General features: G+C 45.0%; 1 protein-coding gene and 1 pseudogene across 1 annotated transcript in view; both read right to left on the bottom strand.

Annotated features, from left to right (window-relative positions):
* On the bottom strand, positions 1-1,085 carry LOC136313585 (small ribosomal subunit protein eS6-like; annotated as a pseudogene).
* Positions 1,086-3,075: 1,990 nt separating this feature from the next.
* The window catches only part of LOC136313584 (IST1 homolog), a 23,159-nt gene continuing 7,810 nt past the window's right edge, over positions 3,076-18,424 (bottom strand). The window contains 8 exon segments of the mRNA XM_066244115.1: positions 3,076-3,266; positions 4,059-4,101; positions 5,167-5,355; positions 9,970-10,080; positions 12,365-12,448; positions 12,887-12,974; positions 14,253-14,376; positions 14,379-14,432. Of these exon segments, the coding sequence (XP_066100212.1) occupies positions 3,076-3,266; positions 4,059-4,101; positions 5,167-5,355; positions 9,970-10,080; positions 12,365-12,448; positions 12,887-12,974; positions 14,253-14,376; positions 14,379-14,432 (884 nt within the window).

The following is an 18,424-nucleotide window of genomic DNA, read 5'->3' as shown; positions in this document are numbered from 1 at the left end:
CTACGTCTGTCTCTTGGCAATCTGTTCCCGGCATTTTTCTTTGGCCTCCTTCATTCTCTTAGCCAAAAGTTTAGCATATTCTGCAGCTTCTTCCTTAGTTTTTTTAGTACATTGTTTCTTCAGAGCAATACGTTAACATTTGTGTTGCAGGACACGTGGAGTAACAAGACACTAAACCTTGGGTGCTTTGGTCCTAGATTTCTTTTTTATTTTTATTTTTTGTAGTGAAAGGAGGGGAGGCAGACCGACTCCCACATGAGCCGGGACCAGGATCCACCCGGCAAGCCCACTAGGGGGCAATGCTCTGTCCATCTGCGGCCCTTGCTCCCTTGCAACCGGAGCCATGTTTTTAGCGCCTGAGGTGAAGGTCATGGAGCTATCCTCAGTGCTCAGGGCCAACTTGCTCCAATCAATCCCTGGCTGCAGAAGGAGAGGAGAAGAGAGAGAAAGAGATAGAGAGAAGCAAGAGGGGAAGGGTGGAGAAGCAGATGTTCGCTTCTACTATGTGCCCTGACTGGGAATTGAACCTGGGACATCCATACACTGGGCCAATGCTCTACCACTGAGCCAAACAGGCTGGAGTCCTAGGTTTCTTGCCTTCTCTGTTTAAGAGCTTTCTCATAACATACTGGCAGACTCATCTTCAGAGAGATTGAAAAGTGTGTGGATTCTGCTAGCTTTTTTGTGCCTCAGGCAATGAGGTATAATAATATCAATGAGACCAGGAGTATCTTTAGCCCTCTTATTTAAAATGATCCAGTTGAGAACACTGAGATTGGCATCCACAGTGCAATCCCAGACAGATGTGCAGTTTCTCTCTACAGCCCTCCTTGGTCTATAACAGGAATGCCTCTTAGCAGCAGGTGGACATAGTCATGGGTCAAATCACCCTGCTTTCTGGGGGAACCTTGTTTGTCATTTCCACCACTGATTTTAACCGTATAACCCATCCATTCTTCTCCCAGAACATCAACAGCAACTTCTGTGGCCATACATGTTTCATAAAAGGTATAAAGTTTGCGTTCATCGTCCACTTCGATGAGTTTTTGGCAGCCAGTGGATAGGCGAGAGATGTTCAGCTTCATCCTGGAGCAGCCAACTGCCTCCAAGTGGCCACACAAAAAAAGAGCAATCTGGTGTTTTTCTATGAACCTAAAACTACTCTTAAAAAATGTCTCTTTAGCCTGACCAGGTGGTGGCGCAGTGGATAGAGCGTCGGACTGGGATGTGGAAGGACCCAGGTTTGAGACCCCGAGGTCGCCAGCTTGAGCGCGGGCTCATCTGGCTTGAGCAAAGAGCTCACCAGCTTGGACCCAAGGTCGCTGGCTCCAGCAAGGGGTTACTCGGTCTGCTGAAGGCCCAAGGTCAAGGCACATGTGAGAAAGCAATCAATGAACAACTAAGAAGTCGCAATGCGCAATGAGAAACTGATGATTGATGCTTCTCATCTCTCTCCATTCCTGTCTGTCTGTCCCTGTCTATCTCTGCCTCTGTAAAAAAAAAAAAAAAAAAAAAAAAAAAAGTCTCTTTAGGCCCTGGCCAATTGGCTCAGCGGTAGAGCGTTGGCCTGGCGTGTGGGGGACCCGGGTTCGATTCCCGGCCAGGGCACACAGGAGCGCCCATCTGCTTCTCCACCCCTCCCCCTCTCCTTCCTCTCTGTCTTTCTCTTCCCCTCCCGCAGCTGAGGCTCCACTGGAGCAAAGATGGCCCGGGCGCTGGGGATGGCTCCTTGGCCTCTGCCCCAGGCGCTAGAGTGGCTCTGGTCTCGGCAGAGCGACGCCCCGGAGGGGCAGAGCATTGCCCCCTGGTGGGCATGCCGGGTGGATCCCGGTCGGGCGCATGCGGGAGTCTGTCTGACTGTCTCTCCCCGTTTCCAGCTTCAGAAAAATGCCAAAAAAAAAAAGTCTCTTTAAATAAAAGAAAAACCATCCTGGCTGGTGGCACAGTGGATGGAGCATCATCCTGGGGCAGGATCACCAATTTGAACCCCCATCAGGGTACATATGATAAATAATCAGTGGGTACACAACTAAGTGGAACAACAAGTTGATGCTTTTCTCTCTCTCTCTCTCTCTCTCTCTCTCCTTCCCCCCCTCTCTCAAAAAGAAGAAGGAGGAGGAGGAGGTGAGGAAGAAGAGGAGAAGGAGAGAAGGAGGAAGAAAAGGAGGAGAAGAGGAAGGAAAGGAAGGAGAGAAAGAGGAAGAGGAAGAAGGAGAAGAAGGTGGGGGGGGGAATACCAGTTACACAAGAAACAAACTATAATTAATTTGGCCGTCTTGCTTTCTCAGCCTCTCCTTTATCCAGTCTCTTAGAATCACAAATATTTAGTCCACCTGAACTTAGCAAGTAATAGAAACCGGAAAGGAAATAATATTTATTGAGCATCCACTACATGCTAAATAGCTTTACATGCATTATTTCTTTAATCCTCATTATTTCCCCCATTTTATGGGTGAGAACAGGAAGCTTATACCTAGTAAGTGGCAGAGTCTAAATTTGAACCCAGGCACACAGGATTCCACTGATTTCTGAAAACACTTCCCTTATTCACTCTTAGTGTTTGCACATTCCTTAAGATACTCAGTTTTAGTAGGACACATTCCTCTAGTTCCTTAGCTCTTTCACGCACATCTGACAGGAGGTACCATTCACCAAAAGTCTTATTTACAGCTAGTAAGTACAGGGATGAGATTTAAATACACACCATTCCACCTCCCTGGAAAAAGTAATGATTATGAGAGAAATAAGAATCTTGAAAAAAAAGGAAAGTTTACTGATTATAATTAGTAAAATTCTGTAGGTCAGAAATTTTCATCTAAGAATTATCAAATCTAAGGAACAGAATTATAGAACTTTAGAATTCCATGGGATTACAGAATTTTAAGAAACGGGAATAATTATATGATTACATGTATAGGCACACAAAGAGACATATACACACATTATTACAGAGAATCATAGAATTTAAGAAATGAAGGAATTGTAAATGAGAAAACTTCAGACCCACACAGAGGTGGCCATACTAAATTTTGTGTCCAAGAGCCTTAATACTGAGGCAAATACTCAACCCAGGCTTTACGCGGCTTTCTTTAGCATTTCAAGTCTCCGGTCAAGATCTTCAAAATCAACTTCCTCTGAATCATAAGGGTCAATGGAAAGGCTTGTTTGAGGTTTTACATCAGGGAAATCAGGAGGCATAAAGTGATCAAAACCAATCTTGACTCTTGATGCTGGCTTTGGAGAAGTTTGGGGGTTGAATCCTATACCTGTTCATATCAAGAAATGTAATTTAAAGTCACAACAATATGTCCTCCAGAATGAAATCCCAGACTCAACGACAGTAGGCCATTATTGTTTTGAGAGGACAGGATATAATATGGCTGGAAAACTAGACAACTCCCCAACCCAGAAATGGTGGTAGTGGTTACATTGTGTTGGCAATCTTCTACAGGGAAATCTGGATTTTTTAAAAAGGCATAATATTTCAAAACATGTGACAAGATAATCAAGTATAGTAGTGGTTTTAAAACATTTTTTTGGATTAAAGATCTGTTTGAGACCCATATCCACTTTGAAAACTTAGCTACTGGCCCTGGCCATTTGGCTCAGTGGTAGAGCATCAGCCCAGCATGTGTATGTCTGGGTTTGATTCCCAGTCAGGGCACACATTAGCGCTCACCTGCTTCTCCACTCCTCCCCATCTCACTTCTTTCTCTCTCCCTCTCTTTCTCTCTCAGGTGCTAAAGAAGAGCTTGGTTGCTGAGCAATGGAGCAACCTCACCTCCCAGATGGGCAGAGCATCACCTCTTAGTGGGTTTACTAGGTGTATCCCAGTCATGTGGTATATGGGAGACTGTCTCTCTGCCTTTCCTCCTCTCACTGAATAAAAAAAGAAAAAGAAAACTTAGCTACTATAAGGGAACACACTGCACTCCCAGTAAATCACTAATGAACTTTTCTCACTAATAGAGGAATGAATAGTCTTATAACAACTGAAACAGCTTCAGCAAATATCAAATAATTTCAACTACTATACTACCAGCTTTCCCTATTCTTACCAGGAACCAGTACAGGAAGCATATCATTCTTATAGGAGTCATTCTGAAAGAAAAGAAAGATCACTGGGAAGTGACTGGTTTGAGTTCCAAACACATATTTTGTTCACAGTAAGCTTTCAATAAATATTTCTTAAAATTAACTTAAGTGAACTTACATCACAGTCAAGCTTCCTTCTTGTTTGAGGTGAAGTGTTCTCATGCCTCCTGGAAATCAGCCTTAGGAGTGACAATGGGTTTTTTGTTTGTTTGTTTTTACAGGGACAGAGAGAGAGTCAGAGAGGGATACATAGGGACAGACAGACAGGAACGGAGAGATGAGAAGCATCAATCATCAGTTTCTCGTTTTGATACCTTAGTTGTTCATTGATTGCTGTCTCATATGTGCCTTGACCATGGGCCTTCAGCAGACCAAGTGACCCCTTGCTGGAGCCAGCAACCTTGGGTCCAAGCTGGTGAGCTTTTTGCTCACGCCAGATGAGCCCATGCTCAAGCTGGTGACCTTGGGGTCTAAAACCTGGGTCCTCCACATCCCAGTCCGACGCTCTATCCACTGCGCCACCACCTGGTCAGGCAACTATGGGATTTGTTTCTTCTGTCATCTGTGGCCTCATGTAAGAATCAGGAAATCTTTTTTCTTTGAGCTACTTGTGAAAATGTTTCAGTTTAATAAAATCAGAAGAAGCCTTGGCTGGTTGGCTGAGTGGATAAAGCATTGGTCCAGCATGCGGATGTCCCAAGTTCGATATCTAGTCAGGGTATACATGAGAAGCAACCATCTATTTCTCCCCCCCCCATCTTCCCCTCTTTCAGCCATTGGCTTGATTGGTTCAAGCATTGCTCCGGGTGCTAAGTATGGCTCGGTTGGTCTGAACGCTCAGCCTCAGGCACTAAAAATAGCTCGATACTCGAGCATTAGTCCCAGATGGAGTTGCCAGGTGGATCCCAGTCAGGGCACATGTGGGAGTCTGCCTCACTATTGTCCCTCTTCTTACCTCCTCCCTCAAAAAACTTCACAAAAACCATTTTACCATTCAAAAGACTCGTTTAGAAATATATTCTAGTAATACTTAGAGTTTCATTTCAGATTTAGTTCCTTATCCATACTGACCTGTCTTTCAGGAGGGAGGGATGAAATACAAGGGACTGGAGATGGCACAGGTAAGAGCCCTTGTGCACATATTAGGGATGCCTGAAGTGAACTACCAGGTCCTGCTACAGTTCCACCTTCATTGCTAAGGGCATCTTTCTGGACATCCTCGGTAAATCCAACACTAACCAGGTTTGCTGGGGCTTCAGCCTGAAGCAAGAGAGTAAGTAATATAGGGTTCTCAATTAATTACACATTTGTTTATTGCATACTTACTACATCCCAAATACTCTTGGAAAGCACTGGGCTTTACGAACAGTGAGCAAAGAGACATGGTTCCTGACCCCATGAAGCTTAGAGTCTAGTGTAAGTCAATGGCAGTTAAAAACAACCCTCAGGAAAAAAAAAAAAACCAACGAACCTCATGTTTTCTGGCCCACACAAACTTCTCTCTCTTTTAATGACTATGTTTTGAATCCCTATGAGGTCAGATACTGTGGTACATCAATGAGTAAGAGCTAGATAGGCCCTGGCTGAGTTGCTCAGTAGATAGAGCATTGTCCTGGTACGTCGAAGTCAGAGCACATACAAGAAGCAACCAATAAGTGCACAAATAAATGGAACAACTAAATGAAACAGTAAGTTTATTCCTTTCCTCTCTTTCTTTCTCCCTTTCTCCCATCCTTTTCTCCTTTTTCTCTCTCTCTATCAAATCAGTGAAAAAAATGTTTTTAAATTAAAAAAGAGCTAGACATAAATATGCATAGATATGTCCAAAAGAAAGTTTAGCAAATCTTAACAGTGGTAAACTCTGGGCTTATTCATTCATTTAACAAACTCTATTACTATCAACTATATAAACCAGGCATTGGGGATGCCACAGTGATTAAAACAGACAAAAGTGCCTGACCAGGCGGTGGCGCAGTGGATAGAGCGTTGGACTGGGATGTGGAAGGACCCAGGTTTGAGACCCCGAGGTCGCCAGCTTGAACACTCCAGCAAGGGGTTACTCAGTCTGCTGAAGGCCCACAGTCAAGGCACATATGAGAAAGCAATCAATGAACAACTAAGAAGTCGCAACGTGCAACAAAAAACTGATGATTGATGCTTCTCATCTCTCTGTTCCTGTCTGTCTGTCCCTGTCTATCCCTCTCTCTGACTCTCTCTCTGTCTCTGTTTAAAAAACAAACAAACAAAAAACAAACAGACAAAAGTCCCTGTCCTCCTGGAGCCGATGATATTCCAGTGGGAGAGACAGAAAACAAACAAGATCACTAAGTGAACTATACAGCATGTTAGATAAAGACAGACTGACAGAGAAAAAATGTAAAGCAGAGATGAAGGAAGAAGGTGACATTTTAGAGCAGGTAGCCAGTAAGGGTCTCACAGTGAAGAGAACATTTATGTACAAACCTGAAGGAAGGAGGGAGGGACCAGGCAGACAGCTAGGGAACACAGAGTACAGGAAGTACAGAGGTCCTGAGGTGGGAGTCATGTGTGTGTGTCTTTGAAGAAGAGTGAGGAGGCCTGACCTGTGGTGGCGCAGTGGATAAAGCGTCGACCTGGAAATGCTGAGGTCGCTGGTTCAAAACCCTGGGCTTGCCTGGTCAAGGCACATATGGGAGTTGATGCTTCCAGCTCCTCCCCCCTGTCTCTCTCTCTCCTCTCTCTCTTCTCTCTAAAAATGAATAAACTAAAAAACAATTAAATTAAAAAAAAAATGAAATAAAAAAAAAAAAAGAGTGAGGAGGCCAACAGCCAGTGTAGCTGGCACAGTATACTGGGGGAGAGGGCAGGGAATAAGGCCAGAGAGAAGAGATGAGAGTGGGTGGGGCAGCCTCTTCAATCATAGGAAAGCCATTGCTTATTACTCTATGTGAAATAAAAAGCCACTGGGGGGATTTAAAACCAGAGGCATGCCTGACCAGGCGGTGGTGCAGTGGATAGAGCGCCGGACTAGGATGCGGAAGACCCAGGTTTGAGACCCTGAGGTTGCCAGCTTGAGCGAGTGCTCATCTGGTTTGAGCAAAGCTCACCAGCTTGGACCCAAGGTCGCTGGCTCGAGCAAGGGTTACTCGGTCTGCTGAAGGCCCACGGTCAAGGAACATATGAGAAAGCAATCAATGAACAACTAAGGTGTTGCAACGAAAAACTGATGATTGATGCTTCTCATCTCTCTCCGTTCCTCTCTGTCTGTCCCTATCTATCTCTCGCTCTAATTAAAAAAAAAAAAACAACACAAAAAACCAGAGGCATGACACAATCTGACTTACGTACTAACCAGATCTCTGAAGGCTGCACTGAATATCAATTAATGAGGAAGAGAGTAGTGAAGCAGGAAAACCACTTAAGAGGCTTCTACAATCATCCAGGGAAGAGATTATTGCAGGTTAGACCAGGATACTTTCAGTGGAAATGGTAAGAAGTGGCAGAATTCTGGCTACACTTAGAAGCTACTGCAATTAGGACTTGCTGAAGGTTGGTTGGGGGCTAGCAGTGGAGAGAAAAGGAAGAGCCAAGGAAGATATCAAGATTTCTGCCATAGCATAAAATTGCCGTTACCTGTAGAATGAGTGGGATCTTGGAGGGGTTAAGAGCGCTTTCAGACATTTTAATCTTGAGATGCCTCTGGAATACCCAAATGAGGATTTCAAGCAGGTAGGGTGATATATCAGTGGGGAATTCAATCAGCCTGGAGGCTTCAGCTAGTGATATATGTGTAGAAGTCCTCACCTAAAAGATGGTATTGAAAACCATGATGTTGGGAAAATTACCTAGTGAGTAGAAAAGAAAGAGAAGAGACCCAAGGCTGAGCCCTTGGGCACATCTCTAGTGGCATTTCATGTGGCTTTTACTTCTTCAGAGGCCCTTTTGGTATTAAAGATTTTGCCATTTTTTTTCAACAAACCATAAAACTTTTTGAAAGAGGAAAAAAAATGGATTAAAAAATTCCTATCAGGAGCAAAACTTGATTACATTTGTTTTTGTGGGTTTTTTTCAAACATTAATTTTATTTTATTTATTTTTTATTTTGTGATAGAGACAGAGAGAGGGACAGATAGGGACAGACAGACAGGAAAGGAGAGAGGTGAGAAGCATCAATTCTTTGTTGCGGTGCCTTAGTTGCTCATTGATTGCTTTCTCATATGTGCCTTGGGGGTGGGGCCTACAGCAGATTGAGTGACACCTTGCTCAAGTCAGCATCTTTGGGCTCAAGCTGGTGAGCCATGCTCAAACCAGATGAGCCCACGCTCGAGCTGGTGACCTCGGGGTTTCAAACCTGGGTCCTCCGCATCCCAGTCCGATGCTCTATCCACTGCGCCATCACGTGGTCAGGCAAAAACTTGATTATATTTGTATTGGGCCAGTATGGCATTTAAATACCTTGTATGTATTAACTCATTTATTTATTTATTTATTTATTTTGTATTTTTCTGAAGTTGGAAACAGGGAGGCAGTCAGACAGACTCCAGCATGTGCCCGACCGGGATCCACCCGGCATGCCCACCAGGGGGCAATGCTTTGCCCATCTGGGGCGTTGCTCTGTTGCAACCAGAGCCATTCTAGCACCTGAGGCAGAGGCCACAGAGCCATCCTCAGCGCCCAGGCCAACTTTGCTCCAATGGAGCCTTGGCTGCAGGAGGGGAAGAGAGAGACAGAGAGGAAGGAGAGGGGGAGGGGTGGAGAAGCAGATGGGCGCTTCTCCTGTGTGCCCTGGCCGGGAATCGAACCCAGGACTCCTGCACGCCAGGCCGACGCTCTACCACTGAGCCAACCGGTCAGGGCGTATTAACTCATTTAATCATCTTAACAAATTTATGAGATTTGTTAATAACCATTAATTAATTATATTATCCTCCTTCTCACAGTCCAGAGAACTGAATCTTTGAGAGAGGAATTCACTTTCCTGAGGTCTCACGATTAAAAATGGTGGAGTTAGGATCTGAATATGGGACATTTCACTGCTGAACTCATACTCTTACCCAAGACAAAATGATAGTGCCCTATGTTTTTGGATCTTGTAGCCTTCCAGATCTTTAATAAATATCTCTTTGTTAAAATGCAACATATTCCTGGGACAAAGTTGAGATCTTAAGTACTAATAGTGCTTTACATGCTTCTGGGTATAACATGTTAGGATCTTCATCTTTGTTTTCCATTCTATTGTTAACAAAGTAGAATGATCATCTGACAGTTATCAGAAGTCTAACTGTGCTGGGAAAAGTATGTGGGTGGAGAAAAGGTACAAATTTCAACTCATTTACAATCCTGACAGAGCTACCCTGAAAGCCACATTCAGAAGTAGAAAAAAAATCTTCTAGTGCAAAATAAAAATCTCAGCTTTAAATCAACTCTACTTTTTTTTTAGTGAGAGAGAGACAGAGAGGAACAGACAAGAAGGGAGAGAGATGAGAAGCATCAAATCATCATTGTGGCACCTTAGTTGTTCATTGATTGCTTTTTCAAGTGCCTTGACTGGGAAACTCCAGCTGAGCCAGTGACCCCTTGCTCAAGCCAGTGACTTTGGGCTTAAGCCAGCAAACTTGCACTTCAAGCCAACAACCTTGGGTTCAAGCCAGTGACTTTGGGCTTCAAGCCAGAGATTTGGGCTCAAGACAGTGACTTTGTGCTTCAAGCCAGAGACAATGGGGTCATGTCTATGACACCAAGCTCAAGCCAGAGACCCCATGCTCAAGCTGGTGAGTCCACACTCAAGCCAGCAACTTCAGGGTTTTGAACACGGGTCCTCGGCATTCCAGGTTGATGCTCTATCCACTGCGCCACTGCCTGGTCAGGCAATTCTCCCTTCTTGAAAGTACTCACCATACTGGTTGTCTTGGATTTATACGGCACATTATAGCTCCTAGCAATTTCTATCAGGTACTGTTGCACTAGAACTTGGGGTAGAGTGTTCACATTTAATTTACACATTAGCTGAAAAATAAAGAACATAACAGAGTTGGTCACACACACACACACACACACACACAATAAGAAACGAGTTTAAGTGGTCTTTCACCTCTGCATCATTGTTCTTCATCATTCTAGTCATTGTTATTTAACATGTATGATTTTAAAAAATTGTTTTTAAGACTTTATTCATTTCATAGAGGAGAGAAATAGAAGGGGGAGGAGCAGGAAGCATCAACTCCCATATAACATGTGTGATTTTTAAAAGATATATAAATTAGCAACAATAAAGAGGGGATTTTCTTATATCATAAGACAACCCTTTCCTGGGGTGAAGGAACTTAAAACCAAGTAGAATAAGAGGAAGAAAATATACATAAAAATTTTTGAATCAAGAATTCTGATTTTGGCCTGACCTGTGGTGGCACAGTGGATAAAGCGTCGACCTGGAAGTGCTGAGGTCACCGGTTCGAAACCCTGGGCCTGCCTGGTCAAGGCACATATGGGAGTTGATGCTTCCTGCTCCTCCCCCCCTTCTCTCTCTGTCTCTTTCTCTCCTCTCTCTAAAATGAATAAATAAATAATTTTAAAAAAAGAATTCTGATTTTATAACAAATATTTGAATTATGTCAGAGGTGATATTCAATATACTCAACAACCAGTACAGCAAGGCACTAACTAATCAGAATGGACACCCTGAATGATGAGAATGTTCACTGGCCTGAACAACTACTTCAGGCAGATTTCTGTGCCCGGCTGAATGTCAATCCTGAATTATATAAGATGATCAAAAGTTGAAACTTCGAAGTTACATCAATTTCTTTTATACTGCTAGGCCAGTTACATTTAGGAAAATATTAATATATGCTTTCTTATAAAGAATCAGCTCAGTTTTCTTGACTCTAATTGTTTTGTTTTGTTTTTTTTTACAGAGACAGAGACAGAGCAAGAGTCAGAGAGAGGGATAGACAGACAGGAACAGAGAGAGATGAGAAGCATCAATCATCAGTTTTTTGTTGTGGCACTTTAGTTGTTCATTGATTGCTTTCTCATATGTGCCTTGACCAGGGGGCTACAGCAGACCAAGTAACCCCTTGCTCAAGCCAGCGACTTTGGGTCCAAGCTGGTGAGCTTTTGCTCAAACCAGATGAACCCGTGCTCAAGCTGGTGACCTCGGGGTCTCAAACCTGGGTCCTCCACATCCCAGTCCGATGCTCTATCTACTGCGCCACCGCCTGGTCAGGTTCTAATTTTTTTTTCTTAACTGAGGTAACATTGGTTAATAACATTATATAAGTTTCAGATCTAGAACATTATAGTTTGATATCAGTATACACTATTGCATGCTGACCACCAAAGGTCTAGTTTCCATCTGTCACCATATATTTGAGCCCCTTTAAAACATCTGAGTTCCCTAACTCAAGATCTTGATCCAACTTCCTCTGCCTCCAATGCAAAAATTACTTCTACACATCTTTCACTCTGCACAGAAGGATATGTTCTGAGTTTGCTTAGCTTTTTGCAGACCTCTTGGTTTAGAAAAATTTGAGTCATGCCTTGGGCAGTCGAGCATTGGCCTAGTATGTGGAAATCCCAGGTTCAATTCCCAGTCATGGCACACAAGAGAAGTGACCATCTGCTCCCCCCCCCATCTCTCTCTTCTTCTTCCACAGGCATGGCTCCAATGGTTCAAGCAAAGTTGGCCTTGGGTGCTGAGGATGGCTCCATGGCCTCACTTCAGGTGCTGAAATGGCTCAGTTGCCTAGCAATGGAGCAGTGGCCCATATGGGCAGAACATCGCCCCGTAAGGGGGCTTGCCAGGTGGATCCATCTAGGTGCTTGCAAGAGTCTGTTTCTGCCTCCCTGCCTCTCACTTAATAATAAAAAAAAGAAAAGAAAAAGGCCCTGGCTGGTTGGCTCAGTGGTAGAGCATCGGCCTGGCGTGCAGGAGTCCCGGGTTCGATTCCAGCCAGGGCACACAGGAGAAGCGCCCATCTGCTTCTCCACCCCTCCCCCTCTCCCTCCTCTCTGTCTCTCTCTTCCCCTCCCGCATCCAGGGCTCCATTGGAGCAAAGATGGCCCAGGTGCTGAGGATGGCTCTGTGGCCTCTGCCTCAGGTGCTAGAATGGCTCTGGATGCAACAGAGTGACGCCCCAGATGGGCAGAGCATCGCCCCCTGGTGGGCATGCCGGTGGATCCCGGTCGGGCGCATGCGGGAGTCTGTCTGACTGCCTCCCCGTTTCCAGCTTCGGAAAAATACAAAACAAAAAAACAAAAAAAAAATATGTGTCTCTGGAAATGATACTACCTGATAGCTGACAGTTCCAATCTCATTGGTTTGACACAGTTGACCATATTCTTGGCTGTACTTTGCACACAGCTGACTAGACACCTGCAGTAAACCATCACCAAGACAGAAATAAAGGCAAAATCCACCAATTTATGGTAGATTTGCTATAGATAAAGAACCACCAAAAGGGCAAAATCACTTTCATGTTCACTCATTGAATTATGTTCTTTTAGCATCAAACAGCAATAACAACAAAATAAGCATTTTTGTTCGTTTATAAGTATCTGATAAATGTGAAACTTCCCCCCACAAAAGAAACTCAGTTTCGAGTTTGTTTTTTTTTAGGCAAGGTTTTTTTCCCTTTACCATTATTGTTAAAAATAGTATTTATTTTTCATTTAAAGACTAACAGAAAACAATACTTGTGGGGGGTTTTCCTTTAAGGAAAGAAAGGATTTCTCAAGTAATCCTACAAGCCTAAACAAGTAACATTAGTGATGCCCTCACAATAGTGAGGCAGTTAAAACACATCAAACTTACTATTTTCAATTCAGGAACCTCTGCCTGGAGCCGAGGAGCTGCCCAGCTTAGTGTAGACACAGATTCAGCCAGGCCAGAATCCAGTTCCCTAAAGAAAGCACAAAATTATAAAACTCAGGGCTTTCTGTTTCCCTTTTTTCCCTACTTCAAAGTTAGCTCATGGACGATGTTCAAAATATAATGTTAAAAATCTTTAACTGAGGCCCTGGCCGGCTAGCTCAGCAGTAGAGCATCGGCCTGGCGTGTGGAAGTCCCAGGTTCGATTCTCGGCCAGGGCACACAGGAGAAGCGCCCATCTGCTTCTCCACCCTTCCCTCTCTCCTTCCTCTCTATCTTTCTCTTCCCCTCCAGCAGCCAAGGCTCCATTGGAGCAAAGTTGGCCCAGGCACTGAAGATGGCTCCATGGCCTCTGCCTCAGGTGCTAGAATGGCTTCAGTTACAATGGAGCACTGTCCAGATGGGCAGAGCATCGCCCCCTAATGGGCATGCTGGGTGGATCCCAGTTGGGCACATACAGTAGTCTGTCTCTCTGCCTCTCCACTTCTCATTTCAGAAAAAATACAAAAAAAAAAATCTTTAACTGAAATTAGAATATAAACTTCTATGTACATATATGCATACAAAACTATATACTCAGGCCCTGGCCAGTTGGCTCAGTGGTAGAGCATCGGCCTGGCGTGCGGGAGTCCTGGGTTCGATTCCTAGCCAGGGCACACAGGAGAAGCACCCATCTGCTTCTCCACCCCTCCTCCTCTCCTTCCTCTCTGTCTCTCTCTTCCCCTCCTGCAGCCAAGGATCCATTGGAGCCAAGTTGGCCCGGGCGCTGAGGATGGCTCTGTGGCCTCTGCCTCAGGCGCTAGAGTGGCTCTGGTTGCAACAGAGCAATGCCCCGGATGGGCAGAGCATCGTCCCCTGGGGGGCGTGCTGGGTGGATCCCGGTGGGGCGCATGCGGGAGTCTGTCTGACTGCCTCCCCGTCTACAACTTCAGAAAAATACAAAAAACAAAACAAAACTATATACACAAATATGAGTGTTTATACACACATAAATACACACACACACACATAAACCAAAAGGAAATATACCAAAATCTTATCTACAGATTTGGTGCTTATGGGTTTTTTTTCTGTATTTTCCAACTTTTCTACTATAAGTTTATGCTATATTTTTACAGCTCAGTGGGGTAAAAGACATCCATTTGGTTTTTAAAAAATGGATCTTTGGACTGACATATTCCCTTCAAGCAGAGAGAAATTTCTTTGACACAGTCCCAACAAATAGAGCCCACTCCCTCCCTCACTCAGGGGCAAGAATGCCCTGTCACTCCTTGGAGCCTGAGAACAATGCAGACTCAATATGTCTCACTTTGTGGTCTTGAGCAAACTAAACCGGGCCAGCAGCAGGCCACAATACAGCTCCAGGATCTCCATGGCCTCCACGAGGTAGTCTTCTCGGATAATATGCTCCACGCGGATTCGAGCGCGTTCATTTTCCCGGCAGCCAGATAGTCAGCAATCTCCTTCCTTGCTTTCAGAGTCTGCTCAGCTGCAGCACAAAGCACATGTATAGAAAAATTAATGTGCACAGACGAATTTGTTGAATACAAAGGCAGGTTGCACAGTAGTGTGAAACAATGTTTTTATAAAACCAAATAACCAAACAAAAATATCCACTTAAGATATACCACTAGAGCCTGACCAGGTCGTGGTGCAGTGGATAGAGCTTAGGCCTGGGACACTGAGGACCCAGGTTAAAACCCCAAGGTCGCTGGTTTGAGTGCAAGGTCATCAGCTTGAGTGTGGAATCACAGACATGATCCCAAGTTCGCTGGCTTGGGCAAGGGGTCACTGGCTCAACTGGTGCCTCACCCCCTGCCCCCATCAAGGCATATATGAGAAAGCAATCAATGAACAACTAAGGTCCCAGAACTACGAGTTGATGTTTCTCATCTCTCTCCCTTCCTGTCTCTCACTAAAAAAATATAAAAATAAATAATATAAAAGATATACCATTAGAGCCCTGGCTGGATAGCTTGGTTGGTTAGAGCCTTGGTCGGAAAACTGTGGCTCACGAGCCACATGCTGCTCTTTGGCCCCTTGAGTGTTTAGCAAAGGCCAGCTTAGGAGTACCCTAATTAAGTTAATAACAATGTACCTACCTATATATTATAGTTCAAGTTTAAAAATTTTGGCTCTCAAAAGAAATTTCTATCGTTGCACTGTTGATATTTGGCTCTGTTGACTAATGAGTTTGCCGACCACTGGGTTAGAGCCTCGTCCCACAGTGCAGAAGTCATCAGTTTGATCCCCAGTCAGGGAACACAGAAGAAACGCTTGATGTTCCTGTCACTTTCTCTCTCCCTTCCTATCTCCACAGAAATCAATGTTAAAAAAAATTTTTTTTAAAGATATACCACTGGATGCATAGATAAAGTTCTCAGTGTTCCACACTAGGTCAGTTGTTCTCAAAGTGTCCACAGTAGCCTGACCAGGTGGTGGCACAGTGGATAGAGTCGAACTGAGACACAGAGGACTCAGGTTTGAAACCCTGAGGTCGCCGGCTTGAGTATGAGCTCATCAAGCTTGAGCCCAGGCTCACCAGCTTGAGTCAGGGTCACTGGCTTGAGTGTGGGATCATAGATATGACCCCATGGTTCCTGGCTTGAGCCCAAGGTTGCTGGCTCGAGCAAGGCATCACTTGCTCTGCTGTAGCCTTCCAGTCAAGGCACATGTGAGAAGGCAATGAACAACTAAAAGTGCCACAACAAAGAATTGGTGCTTCTCATCTCTTTCCCTTCCTGTCCATTTGTCTCTATCTATCCCTTTCTCTTTCTCTGTCACAAAAAAAAAGTGTCCACATTAGAACTGGATTTGTTTGATAAATGCTAAACTGCTGTACTCCAATACTAAGATCAACAAACAAACATTTATTGTGTGTCCAAGTTATAGTTTGTGTTACAAACAAAACCCTGGAGGGTCAAGATTATTACTTCTTTTAAAAAGAATCACTTTAGGCCCTGGCTGGTTGGCTCAGCAGTAGAGCGTCGGCCTGGTGTGCGGGGGACCCGGGTTTGATTCCCGGCCGGGGCACATAGGAGAAGCGCCCATTTGCTTCTCCACCCCCCCTTCCTCTCTGTCTCTCTCTTCCCCTCCCGCAGCCAAGGCTCCATTGGAGCAAGGATGGCCCGGGCGCTAGGGATGGCTCCTTGGCCTCTGCCCCAGGTGCTGGAGTGGCTCTGGTTGCAGCAGAGCGATGCCCTGGAGGGGCAGAGCATCGCCCCCTGGTGGGCGTGCCGGGTGGATCCTGGTCAGGCGCATGCGGGAGTCTGTCTGTCTCTCCCCATTTCCAGCTTCAGAGAAATACAAAAAAAAAAAAAAAAAAAAAAAAAAGAATCACTTTAACCTGACTAGGTGGTGGCGCAGTGAATAAAGCATTGGACTGGGATGTGGAGGACCCAGGTTCGAGACCCCGAGGTTGCCAGCTTGAGCGCGGGCTCATCTGGCTTGAGCAAAAAGCTCACCAGCTTGGACCCAAGGTCGCTGAATCGGGCAAGGGGTTACTCAGTCTGCTGAAGGTCCGCAGTCAAGGCACATATGAGAAAGCAATCAATGAACAACTAAGGTGTCAACGAAAAACTGATGATTGATGCTTCTTATCTCTCTCTGTTCCTGTCTGTCTGTCCCTATCTATCCCTCTCTCTGACTCTCTCTCTCTCTGTCCCTGTAAAAAAAAACCCAAAAAACCCCCGAGGTTGCCAGCTTGAGCATGGGATCATAGACACGACCCAATGGTCGCTGGCTTAAGCCCAAGGTTGCTGGCTTGAGCAAGGGATCACTGGCTCTGCTACAGTCCTCCAGTCAAGGTACATGTGAGAAGGCAGTCAATGAAAAACTAAGATGCTGCAATGAAGAACTGATGTTTCTCATCTCTCTCCCTTCCAGCCTGTCTGTCCCTGTCTGTCTGTCTGTCTCTCTCTCACTAAAAAAGAAAGAAATCAATTTAGGCCCTGGCTCACTGGCTCAGTGGTAAATCATCAACCCAGAGTATAAAAGTCTTGGGTTCAATTCCTGGTCAAGTCACACAGGAGATGTAACCATGTATTTCCACACCCCTCTCCTTCCTTTTCTCTCACTCTCTCTCTTCCCCTCCCACGGCCATGACTCAATTGATTCAAGTGCATCAGACCCAGGCACTGAGGATGACTCTGTGGAGCCTTTGCCTCAGGTGTTAAAAATAGCTCAGTTGTGAACATGACCCCAGGTGGGCAGAGCGTCAGCCCTAGATGGGGTTTGCTGGGTGGATCCTGGTCAGGGCACATGCAGATGTGCGGGAGTCTGTCTCTGTATCTCCCCTACTCTCACTAAAAAAAAAAAAAAAAAAAAAAAAAAAGGTAAGACAGGGCTAATTTGCTTTATTTATTTCAAATTAATCAGGCATTTCATTTTTAAATTTCTTCATTTGTAAAAAGAGTATGAAAGTTAATCTGAATAATAATATGTACCACATTCCCACATGTATAAGACACACCTTAATTTGGGGGCCAATTTTTTTTTTTTTTTACAGGGACAGAGTCAGAGAGAGGATAGACAGACAGGAACAGAGAGAGATGAGAAGTATCAATCATCAGTTTTTCGTTGTGACACCTTAGTTGTTCATTGATTGCTTTCTCATATGTGCCTTGACCATGGGCCTTCAGCAGACCGAGTAACCCCTTGCTCGAGCCAGCGACCTTGGGTCCAAGCTGGTGAGCTTTGCTCAAACCAGATGAGTCCGCACTCAAGCTGGCGACCTCGGGGTCTCGAACCTGGGTCCTCTGCATCCCAGTCCGATGCTCTATTCACTGCGCCACCACCTGGTCAGGCCAATTTTTTTTTTTTTTTTGTATTTTCTGAAGTGAGAAGCTGGGGAGGCAGACAGATAGACACCAGCATGCATCCAATCGGGATCCACCTGGCATGCCCACTGGCGGACGATGCTCTACCCATCTGGGCCGTTGCTCCGTTGCGACCAGAGCCATTCTAGTGCCTGAGGCGGAGGCCCTGGAGCCATCCTCAGTGCCCCGGCCAACTTTGCTCCCATGGAGCCTTGACTGTGGGAGGGGAAGAGAGATAGAGAGAAAGGAGAGGGGGAGGGGTGGAGAAGCAGACAGGTGCCTCTCCTGTGAGCCCTGGCCGGGAATTGAACCTGGGACTTCCACATGCTGGGCCGATGCCAAGATTCGGCTAAGCAATGCCCAAAAATCAATTTGGAAGTTTAAGTAACCACTGCCTCTCTACCAACAGATTATAGTTTTACGGAGCACTCAGAAAACTGCATTTACATGCAATATTTATTTCACCTGAACCCTCCTCATAATCAGGGATCATTAATTTTTCAGTTTATTGGGAGGTTGATCATTCATGTGACCCACAGGAATGAGGAGAGAGCACAAGGCAACAGAAAATAAGATAGACTTAAAGAAAGAAGACAACATATATTATATCTATGCATGAGTGAAATGCCACTTGAGCTGTCGCGGGATAGAAGAAATAGCATTT

The sequence above is a fragment of the Saccopteryx bilineata genome, chromosome 9, assembly GCF_036850765.1.
Source record: "Saccopteryx bilineata isolate mSacBil1 chromosome 9, mSacBil1_pri_phased_curated, whole genome shotgun sequence".
NCBI classification, from domain to species: domain Eukaryota; kingdom Metazoa; phylum Chordata; class Mammalia; order Chiroptera; family Emballonuridae; genus Saccopteryx; species Saccopteryx bilineata.
Note: the sequence above shows the minus strand (reverse complement) of the source record. Positions and strands in the feature narration are given on the sequence as shown.